At 33.7% G+C, this 14977-nt stretch overlaps 2 protein-coding genes and 1 non-coding gene across 4 annotated transcripts; all 3 read right to left on the reverse strand.

Annotated features, from left to right (window-relative positions):
• Positions 1–565: 565 nt before the first annotated feature.
• Positions 566–4679, reverse strand: LOC18040873 (magnesium transporter MRS2-4). The gene is made up of 4 exons (XM_006431686.2): positions 4074–4679; positions 2962–3410; positions 1629–1910; positions 566–941 (listed from the first exon to the last, which is right to left on the reverse strand). Exons 1-4 carry the CDS (start codon positions 4402–4404, stop codon positions 663–665), a joined length of 1341 nt encoding a protein of 446 aa, XP_006431749.1. The 5' UTR covers positions 4405–4679; the 3' UTR covers positions 566–662.
• A 3155-nt stretch (positions 4680–7834) lies between these two features.
• LOC18040874 (cleavage and polyadenylation specificity factor subunit 3-I) lies at positions 7835–12115 on the reverse strand. 2 transcript variants are annotated; one of them, XM_006431688.2, is made up of 6 exons: positions 12059–12115; positions 11741–11897; positions 11530–11627; positions 10867–10912; positions 10628–10777; positions 7835–9746 (listed from the first exon to the last, which is right to left on the reverse strand). In XM_006431688.2, exons 2-6 carry the CDS (start codon positions 11888–11890, stop codon positions 8106–8108), a joined length of 2085 nt encoding a protein of 694 aa, XP_006431751.1. In that variant the 5' UTR covers positions 11891–11897; positions 12059–12115; the 3' UTR covers positions 7835–8105. The 2 variants fall into 2 exon arrangements, with proteins under 2 accessions (XP_006431751.1, XP_024039001.1); XM_024183233.1 differs by lacking the exons at positions 11530–11627; positions 12059–12115 and having other exon boundaries at positions 11741–11880.
• On the reverse strand, positions 9990–10106 carry LOC112098729. The gene has a single exon (XR_002905838.1). It is a non-coding gene; the product is annotated as a small nucleolar RNA snoR100 (small nucleolar RNA).
• Positions 12116–14977: the final 2862 nt, after the last annotated feature.

The raw sequence follows: 14977 nt of genomic DNA on the forward strand, positions 1-14977 counted from the left end.
TATTATGGAATTATATGTCAAGATTTTAAAATTTTTAATTTTTCTTATTTTGCATAAACAAGAGGGGTATTCAATGTTAATAACCTAAAATCACATCTAAGCCATTTCTACAACTCTTGCGTTAGATCCAACGGTGAATTTCAAAAAGACAAAAAATGGGGCACCAAACCCCAGGGATAACGTAGCTGACCCTTAAATATAATAAGTTTAAGGACCTTGCTACGTTACAGACTCTGTATGTAACGCAGCAAATGAGGAGCATCCACGCGTTGCAGGAGAGAGGAAAAATTGTTGGAATTTAGCTGATACAAGACTAATTTCCATTGAGCTGTTACATACAGAATCTGTAAGGTAGTTTTGTCCTAAGTTTAATGTTTCAAGTTACAAAATCCCAAAATCCCATATTCACAATCACCTTTTTTGGTTTGGCAAAGCCAAAGTACATGGATGTGACCAAAAGGACCTTCAAGTTTTCTAAATAAGTAAAATTCACATTTTACTTGATGTATCAATAGTAATTTGACAGTGGACTTTCATCCCCAGTATGTACTTTCAACGAAAATCATTGCTGAGATTAGTAGATTTGAGTTAATAAATTTTGTGAACTCATAGTCGAGTAAAAAAAAAAAAAAATTGCAGCTACACATGATAATAAGGTCGCTTTAAGTACCAAGCAGCTTCTTCCATCTGGCATATCCGAGAACGAGCAAGAAAAGCAATACACAAGCTGTTGTGGTGCTCCCAACAAAGATTTCGAATATCCCGTCAGTTTCGTACAATTGACAAGGGATGTTCATTCCGAATATCCCGGCTATCAAGGTATTGGCAGCTATAGCAAACGATGCAATGGTCAATATCAGCTGGAGCTGGATGAGTTCATTTCTTTGGTTGTCAAGTTGAATGTTGACATAGTCTTCTGTGTCATCAATATACTCACGAACCTGTAAATGAAATAGAAACCAAAACAAAGAAATTAAGATCAAGGGAATGAACTAAATAATCATCAAGCATGAATAAAAGATATAATTGTTGAAACACCAAAAGATTTTCTGGACCGTGTTAATGCATGTATCTCAGATACAATCTTGGATGCTCATCAGTAGAAAGTTTCTACAACATTATAAGCGTCTAATACCCAAATCTGAGTTAATATTCAGGTAGGTCATCATTTTTCTGTAATTAATATCATCTATATTCCTCGTTTCCACTTTGGTCTATATAGATAATTTTAAAAGTTGAACCATCATCAACCAAACAAAACAACAATCTAATCCTAATCAGATTTCCGTTTTCCTTTTTCTCCTTTCCCCCTCTTCTAAAAGTATCCATACCTAAATCAGAATGTATTAAAGCTACTGTTTACTAGTTTCAAGGATGCATCCAAACTTAAATGCCACACAAAATTTTCTCCGAGCTTCTCAAATGAAAATGTGTATGAAGAAAACTAATTCCACACAAAATTAGCCACAAGAAAGTTTTGCTATATAAAACTATAGTAAAATTTCTCATGATTGTGTAAAAGAAGCACGAAGCAACTGACAGCTGGTCATTGAAAACAAATGAATCTTCCGCTCTAGGTTACACTAATGACATATATTTGCGTGATAATCAAGAAGGAAAATACTCACAGACAATATCTTGTTGCGTGTTCCATCAAGCTGCATGAAGTAAGCCTCAAGCAACATCTCCAGGTCTTCTACATCATTATCATCCATTAAGTTACTACTCACCAAACTTCCACTCCTGTTAGAGCTAAGTCGACGAAGATGGGATGCTTTAGGGACAATACTATTCGAAGCTGCAGGCCCTGGCAAAGCCTCAGCTTGTTGATTCTGGATCCGCCTCCTTGTTAAATATAAATGAGCCATATCTTCGTTGTCGTCCAGTAAATGTTCAATCTCATCTCTAACCTGGCATTAAGCAGATAAAAGCACCTCATTTCAAATAATCAAACAAAGAGACAATGATTCAGCTGCAATAACTATCTTAAAGGAAGCATGTGCCCATTTCAAGTGCAAAAACTTTCTACAGCAGAATCTGAGGATAATAATTATCGTATTGGGACTAGGATATTTCTCTCCTTTTTAAAAAAAATAAAAGAAGTGTTCATCATTCTATAATTATCTTAAATCAACAAAAGGCCAAAAAAATCAACTACAGCGACCTAGATTACCAAATTCTACGTGATGGAATTACTAAAATTAATCTTGTACCTACATATAAACATATCCGATAGCTTTTTCCTTTCTTTGACACCCAGAAATCCCTTGACCTTCTATGTTGAAAATAAGGTTGAACTCTACAGCTGTAATAGCTAGGAAATGAATAGGGCATAAATATCCCAGGAAGGTGGACCAAAGGTTTTTGAATCCCTGACCTCTTGGTTTAATCCAAGGTCAATAATCACTCAAGCCCTTGGGGTTTAAAGATATCCATGAGTTAGATATAAACTTGTAACAAGTGACTTTGCTCTAAGTTTAGGAATTAATGCAAAGACAGACCTTCAATAAGAGCTGAAGTAATATCCATAAATATAAAACTGCACATAGCCATTTAGTGAAAAGGAGTAAAAGTATAATACCAACAGCTGAAAATTGGAAAAATACAAATTTGACACCCCAAAGTAAACCGGGTTATACGACTAGAATTAAAGAAAGGGAGCTCTAATTAACCTTCCCATCGTATGTCCATAAGCTATATATATATATACATAGTATACATATATAATTGAAACGGATACCTGTACTCAAATCTTAAATTAATAGTCGGTGATATTATTTTCATTTTTGACCATCTTTCAACAGTTGAAATACATTCATTAGCAATGATCAAAAAGATAGAATACGTAATCTATAACTCCATCCTTCTTCTACTCAACATTCTAAATATCATGCAACTAAAGCAAAGCATTATAATGAAGCACATAGACCAGAAAAGCAATTTAAACACATTACCAAATACCTTTTGTACACGAGCCAGGAGACGCGTAAGATTGCTTTTCAAACTCCGCACATGTTCAAGATTCTTTGTGCTAACGTTTCTGGCCAGTTCATCCAATACAGGATACGCATCTTTCTCAAGTTCAGCCACACTAGAGTCCAAATAAGTACAGACAACCTCTAATGCAATCTCCAGAACCTGGAACTCAAATGGAAGCTCACATTGGAACCCTTCAACAGCTTCCGGAACAGGTAACCACTGTCCACAAGTAGAAACTTGCATTTCATTATCTTGTGCTTCTGTAGGCCCTGCTCCATTGCTGTTAGAAACAGTTCTCTGAGGAAGTTGTTGCCTAAGCTGATCCACAAATGGAAGAACTTCCTGGCGGAGAGGATCAAGCAGCAGCACTTCTTGAGATGTAACTATGGCTTTTATAAACTCTAAATTGACAACCATGGCTTTCTCCCGAGCTGCAGAGGCTCAAGGAAGAATACATTTTTTCATCATAATCAAATACTCAAGAAAAGAGGGACAAAACAATAATAGTAAAAATAATCGGAGTTTATCTTTTTCTTAACAAACACAATTACGAAGAATGAATCAAAAAGTGTATTTTCACATGAAATGTTAAGACTGTAACATAGAAGCCTCCTCAATAATTTGCAATTACTACCGCACAAATCATGAGAAATAGACAAAGAAATCATCATGTCGAGTAATCAACTAGACTCTTCTTGGAAAATCTCCCCGAGAACTCAAAAGACAAAGCAAGGCAAACACTACATAAACTTCACGGTGGTAAATCGAAACACTCCCATAAAACCAAAACTGCCCCTACACAAATAACCTCAGTTTCGGCAGATTTTCAATTTTTTTTCCACTTTTGAATTGCAGAAAACCCATGACCTTCTTATTCTCACCGAATTCTAGCCATACAAACACAAAATGCTTCTCCAAATTTATCCCCAACAAAAAAAAAATCTAAGTTTTTTTTTTTTTACCATAACATATATAATTACTCATTATATGAATCATATTAAAGATACACAGAACCAGAAAACACAAAAAAAAAGAAGAAATCACAATACTAAAGATATCCAAATCAAACGAACATAAATTGACAATAAAATTACCAAGAATATTAGAGGAATGAGAGAAGACAGGGCCGAGAATCCTCAGATCCCTAGCGGGGATTCCAGCTCGCTCAATGATGACGCTCTTATCACATTCCACAAGCTCCGATTTTCCAGTGAAATCAAACCTCATCCACAGCCTCGCACCTCCCGCTTTCTTCTTCCCCTTACCCGTCGCCGCCGACACAGCACCGGCGATCGCATTCTGCGCCGCCGTAGGAGCTGAGGAGGCACCCATCGACGGCGGCGCAGGTGAAGGTGGCGGTTCCAATTTCTTCTTGGACCGACGCCGTAGGCACAACCGGCGGAACGAGAGGGGCGCCTTGCCCATTGAAAAAAAAATCAAAATAAAAACCGTAAAAAAATTGTTTTTATTTTTATTTTTTTTCGAAAATTTTGTGTGTAAAGGGTAATTTTGAGCTTTTGAGTTTTAATCTTAATTTTTCAGAAAAGGCCGACAAATATTAACGAAGGCCTTGGTCCTCGTGGTGATGCCGGCTGCTTCGTCGTCGTCGTCTTCTTCTTCTCGTTGTTCTTCCATAGATGGGTATGCATGTGGCTGTTTCACGGTGGAGAGGTTACAGCTTTTAATTTAATAATTATTAGAGTTTTTTGTTTTAAAATAAAATAAAATAAAATAAAATATTAGAGTTTTTTTAATTAATTAATTATTTTTTTTAAAGTTCAGGTGAGGATGTGAAATGTGAATACATAATTACCCCATAATTAGGGAAATTTGTAACTTACCCCCAAATAAATTGATATTTTGCACCGCGTACCCAATAAAATTGACTTGTTGCACCGCGCCCCCAAATTCGTTATATATTCAGTTAAGTTTAACGGTACAGGGTTAAAATCGGAAGTTAAAGCCTTAAATCAATTTTAATAGAAACTCTTTTTATTTTTTGCTTCTCTTTATTTCGTCCTTTCCTTTTTCTTTTTATTTCTTCTCCGTCTTCTCCATTTTTTCTTCTTCTTCTTCTTTGTTTCTTCTCCTTCTTCTCCATTTCTTTTTCGTCATCTTCTTCTCTGTTTCTTCTCATTTTTCTTTTCCATTACTTATCTTCTTCTTCTTCTCCATTTCTTTTTCTTCATCTTCTTCACTGTTTCTTCTCCTTTTTCTTCTCCATTACTTCTCTTCTTCTTCTTCTCCATTTTCTTTTCTTCTTTTGCTCTATTATAAAACATCAACCACCGCGATTGCCACCGCGCCAGTCTGGAGCGTCAGCTGCTTCCTTTGGCCGCCACCGCTTAGTTCCTTTAAGGCTTAGTATTATGGATTTTGGGGTTTCATTAGTTATTATTTGGGTTGTTTTGAATTATGATTTAGGGGCTTGTATTTTGAAACCCTAAATCAAGTAATCAAAATCAAATGCGTCAATTAATGATTCATGGGTAATTTTTCTGATTGGGTTGAAGAATATGGTGGCGGATAAGGAATCAGTGGTGATGAAAATGGTTGTGGAAGGGACTGAATTTAATTGTAATCGTTGAATGTGTTGTGGTCTTTTTAATTTGTTTATTTTTTATTAATTATTCTTTATCTTCAGATTTCTTTGTATTTGTTTGTTAAATTTTTTTTGGCAGCTGTGTATTTTATATAACCTGATAAGATTTTTTTGGAGAAAAATAAAATGGTGACAATGTACATATAAGCTCGTTAGAAATGGAGAAGAAGGGGTGTTTTTGTGTAATCAAACTTAAAGGGGTATTTTTGTCATTAGATAAAAAATCAAACGGAGCTGTTTAAAATAACTTAAAAACTAACGGAATTGGGGACACGGTGCAACATGTCAATTTTAGTGGGTGCAGAGTGCAAAACGTCAATTTATTTGGGGGTAGGTTACAAATTTCCCCCATAATTATATGCATACGTATCTGTATAACTAAAAAGTTGATGCTCAGCCACTTGAAATCCTGGTGGTCAGAACTCAAATTATGAAGTTGTGAGTTCTAGTCCTACAATGTATTGTGCTATTTAATTTTTTTGGTCAATTTGAGTGAAGATAGAGTTCTTTTTTTCAAAATGTGAGTAGAGTAATTTAAATATTAGAAGTTAAAAACATGAGGTAGTTATTTAAAAGAAATATTTGATGCAAAATAGTGTATTATACTATTTCATATTAAAATATGGGATATTATCATTTTTCCACCAAAAGAATTCTGACACATCATGTCAATATCACAGTTGGGTAAAACCATCAATTTACCACCAAACATTTAAACTGTTAGTATTTTTTCACCATTTCATTAAAACTCAATTAATATGTAACGAAAAATTCATAAAAGGTCAAATTTACCCCTAGAGCGTAAAAGACCATGTAATTAACCCTGAGTTTATAAAATTGAGCTTTTGCTTTATCTCAACAACAAGTTGAGTTCTATGTGATTTAAGATTAAAACATTAATCAAACTACAAAATTATGTCATTTAAGAAATTATATTTAAGTATTTACTTAATTAAAGTTTTAGTTAACCAACAAGTGACTTAGATTTAAGATTCTAGTTGATCTCTCATTTGAGAATGTTAATTCACTTACTTTGCATTATGTGGTATTTTCTTTAAAGATTTTGAATTGTTTGATGGTTGTGAGAGTAAAATTTAAAATAATAAAAACTAATATAATTATCATGTTAATGTAATAGTCTGAGTTTTAAAAAAATTTAAAAATAAATATATTTTTTCGTGTGAAAAGGCTCGAAAAAAGGTTTATTCAACTAAATATTATTTGGTCCCTATCAGTTTAAAAGTTTAATATCTTACCTCAAAATTAACATACTTTTTATTAAGCATTAACCCCTCAAAAAATTAAATCCTATGGCATTTCGCTCCAAAATTTCCAATTCTTAATTTGCCCTAATCAGAGGACCCAATCCATTTTTTTTTTAATTTTCTCCTAAAGATTATTTGGATGTGAATAAAAAACTCATCCACTAAATTTGTGTGATAATTATATGGTCTTTTACGTTCCAGGGGTAAAATTGACTTTTTATGAATTTTCCGTTACATATTAACTGAGTTTTAATGGAATGGTGGGAAAATACTAACAGTTTAAACGTTTGGTGGTAAATTGTTGGTTTTACCAAACCGTGGTACTGACATGATGAGTCAGAATACCTTTGGTGGAAAAATAATAATATCCCTTAAAATATTAAAATAATAATTTTTGATCAATCTAATTTATTTTAAATAGCGGTTATCATTAGATTAGAATAGAAATGGATGAAAAATATTGTTAAAATTTTGAACTAAAATTCAAAACCTCTTAAATCAATTATATGATGGTATAGGCTGAATCTACTTTTAAACATATGGAAGGAGATGAACTAATGCAATAAACACGAAATGACAAAAAATATTGATGGTAAAAATAAGACGAAAAACTGCCGCCACTTGATTAAAAAATAATTTACAATATAATAAGCTTGTTAATTTAAAGATAACATAATGTTATTTATCAAATGAACAATTAGGTCACGAAATGGACCCATGATGTTCCCACTAAAAGATCTAGTCATTTTCAAGTATCGAATGCTCAATGCTCCGGATATGAAAAGAACCCCATTTACAATTGTAGAGTGAAACTGAGGGATAAGATTCCATTCGCCTGTGTAGGATTGATGTGATAACACCCCATTATCGTATTATGAAATTCATCCAATATGATAAAATAAAATTTATACATACCTATCTTAGGCCAATATATTCAGCCAGAATATAAAAGCAAAAGCAAGAAAATGACATCGGAATTGAAGAGATATCATGAAACATATTAAACAAACAGTATTCACAGATTCATAAGAAAACCTTTAAGAAAATTTGTTAAACGAAAGTATCTTATGGGAGAACAGCGGCTGTATTCATGATTAAATTTGAGGCAAAGCTGTACAGGCTAACGATTCAAGTGTTCGGAACAATCTATCTACGTTGCTTGAAAATCAAACCTGCAGCACGGGCTTCGGTTCTGAAGTTTCCTCAAAATCCAGAAACATGTTAAAAAGATGGGAAAAGACATTAGATGAGAACAGAATCTAAGATGCAGCGAGTGGGATAGGCTTTACTGCACTTTGAATTCGCTTAAATGCTGCTTTAACTTTTTCCTTGAGGCCTTCATTTTCGCTCTCTACATCTCCGCTTTGTTTATCAAGATGTGCCACATTCCCATCAACATTTATCACCAGCTTTCCGTTATCTCCTAATTTCACATCTCCAAAGAGTGAGACAAGCAGTGCATGAATAACCTTTTCTGCTTTCTTCCCACTTTCTTCCTCAGATTTTATGGCCTCTGATTCCACAACTACCTTAGGAACCTCCCGATTGATGTTTAGAACCAATGCTACAATAGAATCTGACACCATGTCACTTATAGGATCTGAAGTCCAATGCATCGATATATGCTTCTCTGAGTCCTGCTTCAAAGTCACTCGATCGTGCACTCGTAGAGTAGGAACCCCAGATTCCTCATCTGTCGAAGACTCCACACTCTCGTATATCTGCTCAAGCCGGTACTTTATCACACCAAAGGCCCCTGAGTACGGGATAGTAATCCTCTGGGTAATATTTGTTGTTGATAGCTGTGAGAAGATGTGAAGATCATCAGGAGCCATTATCTGGTAAGTGAAACCTGTCTTTACAAGTATGCCACTGACAGTTTCACCAACTTCCGGCATTTTCTCAGCCAGCCTTCCAATGGTTTTTGCCATTTTCTCGGAGTTAAAATACATTTCAACGGACTGACAGTTCTTTGGGGTTATAATTTTTGTATTGCAGTCAGCTAATTCGGTCATTAGCTTTGTTTTGAGCCTCCCCATCTCATGAGATTCTCCATGAACAAGAATTATGTTAGGAGGCATGAGCTCTTTCAAAAATGTGCTTGTCTGAGCATAGTCTGCGTGTGCAGAGAAAGATATGTAATGGACCTGCATGTTGAGAGGAGCGGTGAGACCATTCATAAGGGTGACTTCTTTTGGTTCACTAATTATGGTTTTTGCCAATGTTCCTTCAACAAGATAACCTGGTATGACACAAGCATTTTTCTTATCAGAGCACCAAATATCAAATAATTGTCTAGACAAACCACTCTGTAGCCCACCCGGGCTTGCCATCACCACTGAAGGGCCAACATCACTTAAGTCATCAATGCTATTTAATGGCGAAATGTGCTTGAATTTGAAGGGATTTGAGTTTGCAAACTGGTTGCGGATTCTCTCATTCATGGAAAGGATGTATGTCTGATAAACAGCCATGCACTTTTTGGCAAGTGGAGAAGCATAATAAATTGGAATATTATGGAACTCCGGATGGTTCGACCAGTACTCATCAAGGATCAGCAGCAGCTCCTGGGCTCGGCCAAGGGCATATGCCGGAATTAGAACACGACCTCCTTGAGAAATAGTTGAGTGAATAACATCAGTGAAGCGCCTCTCACGAATGTTCCGTGGTTGATGAAGCTGAACACCATAAGTGGATTCGATTATACAAATGTCAGGAGAGAACTGAGGAAGCTCAGCAGCACGGAGATGTCGGTCTTCTTCACGAGAATAATCTCCAGTGTAGAGTACTCGAACACCAGCAATGTCAACCATAAACATGGCAGCACCCAGGACATGGCCAGCGGTATAACACCAGAATTTAATGCCATTCACTTCCACTGTCTGATGGAAATCAAGAACCTGGATCGACAAATAAAGATCAGTAACATATAACCGATTGATGTTGAAGAATCAGCGGATGAGTTGCGGTTAGGGGTGAAATGCCACTGGCACCCAGAGCTAGCTTGTTCTCCCCAAAATGCATTAATGATCACATAAGTTAAGGAAATTGTGACTTTAAAGGTTAATTAACGGCCAAGACGACAGATGGATGGTAATGTGAGGATGATGGATGCATTGAGGTTCAACCATGGAGAACTGAAAATATGTAGGTCATAATCAGGCCCCCATATCAGAGCCCTCAAGAAGGAAGGCATCAATAGGAGCAGAAAAGCAGAGCTGGAACTTCAATCTGTGCATATTGCCATGCTACCCTCATCTCTACTAATTCTAGAGCATCAGCTTATTATACACAGATTTTATTGTAAGGTAAAGTTTCTTATTTATCATAAATTAGTAGAAAAATTATAAGTTGCTATACTTAAATGTTAGATAAATAAACTAAATACACACCAAGCATATACAATGTAGAAAACAAAAATCTATATCCTACATATGATCATTCATTATCAGACACATATAAATGAAATCTTCGTCAACCTTAATAAATACACAGGTAGAAAATCCAAAAGCAACACCATAGAGGCCAAGAGGGCCATTTCAGTATTTCTTCAACAAGGGTAGGAAACAGAAAGACAAGTAATAAGCAGCAAGAATGAAATAGTTCAATTAAAGTTCGCTAAATAAAAATTCTTATGTGTCATGCATCTCATAATATCAAATAACAGTTCGTACCAGTCTGAAATTTGAGGGGAACTTCAGATCAATCAAACGTAACTCTAATCAAATAAAAGGCACGAGTATTTCGAAAGTTAAAACAAGCAGCAGCTAAGAAAACACACCTCAATTCTATCCATGGAGCGATTAATGTCTTGTTCATCGAACAACATATCTTCAACTGAAACTTTGCTCACTTTTACATAATCAGTCAAAAGCAACTTGTAAATAGCCTTTGTAGCATGAGTCATAAATACCCTGCCACTGAATGTAGTCTGGAAAAAAAAATTGAAACATATCAGTTTAGTCCTGAAGAAGACTTTACAAAATGGTCATGAGTTGATTCACGAAGAACACAAAAAACCTTCTCCAGAAAATAAGGTAGGGATGCAGCATGATCCAAATGAAAGCTGCAAGAGAAAAGCACCAAGTATCATGCATATATTGCACAACAATGTAAGGATTGATAGAGAAAAGGAGACAGCCAGGACAATTTTGATTAAATTCTCGTAGAGCAAGATTTGAAAGACAAGTGCTTTATGAAAGCGTAGAGTCAAAAAATAGCACAAAATATCAGTTATGGCACAACATCTCATGTGCGGCCAAAATATCCAGATTTTATTCTAAGATAAATTCAAAAAAATAAATTCTAAAATAAATTCAAATTCAATCCCTAAGTAAATGATGACTGCACGAAGCATCATTTTAATTATTGCATCGACTATTAAACAATTAGTAAAGGCGTGCATTAGGGGAATTAAGTACATACTGCATTATAAGAAGGACATGAATGGGAAATAAGTGCTCTATAAAAGTGAAAAGAAAAAAAATTAGACAAAATATCAGTTGTGTTACAACATCTCATGTGCGACACAAAAGTATCCAATCTCATGTGCGACAAAAGTATCCAATCACTCTTCTTAAACTAATTTCAAAAGTTCTAATTCAATCCCAAAGTAAATGATGACTTCCCAAAACTTCATTTTGCTCTAACAGAAAAATCATTAACGGAAAAAAAAGCACATACTGTGTGATAAGAAGGACATCAATTGCTGAAGGATCAATCTCATCGAAGTAAGGCAATGCAGCCATACCCGAGTAAGCGGGATGAATTCCACAGTCAAACTATAAATACCATCCCATGCCAAAGCAAAATAGTACCTTATTAAAATTAAATCACATTTAAATGCCCAAAAATGAAACTTAAAGCTGCTTAAAAGCCGCCCCCTTACACATACCAAAATAGTTTTCCCTCTATAGGACATGTACACACAGGATCTTCCCACTTCATTGCCAGCTCCTAGTGGGATTATTGTAAGTTGGTCACCTTCTCTTGATACCGGCACGTCCCGTCTTTTTAGTGACGGCGGTTGCCCCGTTGAAGCCATGCTTTCACTTCAATAAAATCACAAGACACGAGTTGAATTTAATTACAAAACCCCTAAAATAAAAAAAATAAAAAATACACGCCCTTTACTAAATTAAAATTCTTTAAATTCAAGCAGAATCAAATTTTGTTCTTAAATTGAGCAAGGTGAGAGAGAGAAGTGACTTACAGTGAAGAGAGGGTAAGCCCCTAATTCTAAAGTTCTCAGAATGAGTGGAATTTAGTGATGGGAACAACCGGGCCGAGTGACCGGGTTAAACCCGAGTCTTTGAAGAGTATTTTTTTTTCACACGTCACCCAAAAACCCGGACCGGATGACAAGTCGGTTCAAATGAATTAAAAGTTCAAATTTACTAATAGTCGCTCTAAACATTTTTTGTTTGTTTGTTTGTTAAGATAGATATTAGATTCATGTTTTGAGTTTTGCGTTAATTTATCAAATTGCCATTAAGATTCATGATGAAAAGAAAAATGAAAACAAAACAAAAGGAAAAGACATAGAGGAACGATGATTCTTATTAATATACAATTTATTACGACTTTCATATCATTATCTACATAATAAAAAAGATGAAACACAAATAAAAAGGAAAAAAATGATAAATCTTATTAGGGAAAATATTCATGACCACTTAATGCTTCATATTTTATTAAAATTACGAGAACCTTTTTTTTTTCTTTTTTTAGCAAACAATTCACTTGAATTTTATAAAGTGCATCACTTTTTCACCAGAATATGGCTGATGTCGAAAGGGTAAAATTGTCATTTGAAGTTAAAATTGTTGGTGGTGGTGCCGCTGAAGGCAAAATTGTATGCAGATGAACAATTTGCTCCTTCAAAAAATGAATTTCAGCTCTACAATCTCTTTCATCCTCAATCCCCAAAACCCTCTACAAAGAATGACCTCAACTCTACATGATTTGGCACCTTCCCATTCTCAAACACGTCAAGAAATGAAAACAACTGAAGCCTCAGCCGTTTTCATCCGCATACAAATTAGCCTTCAGCAGCAGCACCGGCAATTTTAGCCTTATCATTCATATTCTAACAAGTATTATTAGAGAAGTGTCGCACTTTGTAAACTTGAGGTGGATTGTTGTTTAAAAAAGGAAAATATGTTTATATGATTTTGATAAAGCGTGAAGTATTTGGAGGTCAATGGCTATTTTCTCATCTTATGGGTCACGTTATCATGCTGCGTTAAAAATTTCAACATTAATAATGAGATGATTTTGGATCATTAGATAGAATTTTACGATCTATAATAATCAAATAAGATAAATTAAAAAAAAATCAAGTTTATTGTTTAGATAGTTCTTTGTTGGTTAAAATTGGGTGAAGATTATAGCAAATTAAATAAGATATAGAGATATTGACAACTTATAAAGAAGAAAAAACTAATTCAAACACAACAATTAACAATTATTTAATGCATTATTCATACAAAATCTGATTAATTTTTTCCACTATGTAAAGGAAAAAAATATCGAAATAGCCATCATCATGTATGTGCTTGACTTAATTACTTTATAAACATACAGTATAAGAGTCTAGGGTGGTGTTTGATTTCAAGAAAGGAGAGGAGAGGAGAGGAGAAAAAAAGAGAGGAGATGAGAGGAGAGAACTCCAAAAATTAATTCTTATTGTTTGGTTTCACATTAAATTTGAAAGGAAAAGAAATTACATGTTTTTTATTTGGACAAATATACCCATTATCTTTAATGTTAATATTGTTAACAAATAAAAAAATAATTAAACTATAAATTAATTTAATACAAAAAATAACTTAATAACAAAAAATTTAATTTTATATTATATTTTTAATTAATTTGTTATTATTTTATAATCAAAATAAGTAACATTGCATAGTTAGTTATATGTTTAATTTAGTTTCTAAATATTTATAATTGTTGAAAACAATAATATGTTAGCCTATTGAAATTACCTAGTTAAGTAGAGAATTTTATTTTTTAAAATAAAATTACGCTATCGTTGATCTCCATTGACCGCCATCTTTTATTGCGTTAAATACATAATAATGATCATAAATGGACGATTTACTCATTGAAAGTGTTAATTTTACAGAAAATACACTATATAGTTGGAAATATGAGAGTTAAAATTTTTCCAAACATTTAAACAAGATTTGAGGTAAATAACAATGTATATTAGCATTTCTAACTCCATAGAGTTGTAGATCGGCTTATGAGGATTCCATTGGTACCGGTTTTGATGGTGAAATGCATCTCCAGCAAAAAACTCTGGCGAGTCTCCGGTGACAATCCGACGATTCACCTTAATGCTTTTTCTTTTTTCAAATAAATTATCCTATTAATTTAAGAAAACAAAAATAAATTATTTGCACTTTAACTTATTTTAAATTAATTTTATTAGAGGATAATATTAGAATTTTTGTATTCCAATAGATGAGGAATTTGAAATCCTTACCCATTGATAAGGAATACAAATTCTTCAATCTGATAAAAATTGACTTTTAATGGAATTCAATTCCATTGAATTTGGTCCAACCAAACAATGGAAAGTGAAAAAGAAATTAAATTCTTTTCCTCTCCCCACTTCTCTACCCTTAAGCAAACATGGCCTAAGGTCCTATTTAATATTGAAGTATTGTAACTTTTAAGTTATAACTGTTATGGAAAAAAACTATAACTATGAAATAAAAATTAATATTATGCAGTAAATATAATTTTTAAATAATAATTTTATAAAATTAGTAAAGATATAATAAATTATTTATCGGACAAGTGTAAAATCAAATCAACTTAGCTTCTAAGCTTACAACAGCTAGTGTTTATTAAATACTTCAGTATTGTAGCTTTTAAATTATAACTGCTTAACCTCAATCCCATGACCTTAATTAAGGACACACACATATTATTACTACTTTAATTTCTTTAGACAAGGATGTGAAATGTGAATACATAATTATATATTTATATATCAAAAAGGTTGATTATGATAATAATATAAAAATATAATTAATATCACACACCTTATGATAGGTGACAAAAGTTTAAATTGGATCAACGCACATACAGCACAAAATTGATGTAAATGGTGAAGTAG

This window comes from Citrus clementina, unplaced genomic scaffold, assembly GCF_000493195.1.
Source record: "Citrus clementina cultivar Clemenules unplaced genomic scaffold, Citrus_clementina_v1.0 scaffold_5, whole genome shotgun sequence".
Lineage (NCBI taxonomy): Eukaryota > Viridiplantae > Streptophyta > Magnoliopsida > Sapindales > Rutaceae > Citrus > Citrus x clementina.

Coding starts and splice junctions, on each gene's coding strand:
- LOC18040873 (XM_006431686.2), bottom strand. CDS start 4,404: ATGGGCAAGGCGCCCCTCTCGTTCCGCCGGTTGTGCCTACGGCGTCGG. Junction 3,411..4,073: donor TCATTCCTCTAATATTCTTG/GTAATTTTATTG, acceptor GAGCCTCTGCAG/CTCGGGAGAAAGCCATGGTT. Junction 1,911..2,961: donor TCCTGGCTCGTGTACAAAAG/GTATTTGGTAAT, acceptor GCTTAATGCCAG/GTTAGAGATGAGATTGAACA.
- LOC18040874 (XM_006431688.2), bottom strand. CDS start 11,890: ATGGCTTCAACGGGGCAACCGCCGTCACTAAAAAGACGGGACGTGCCG. Junction 11,628..11,740: donor ATAGAGGGAAAACTATTTTG/GTATGTGTAAGG, acceptor TGGTATTTATAG/TTTGACTGTGGAATTCATCC. Junction 10,778..10,866: donor TACCTTATTTTCTGGAGAAG/GTTTTTTGTGTT, acceptor TTTTTTTTCCAG/ACTACATTCAGTGGCAGGGT.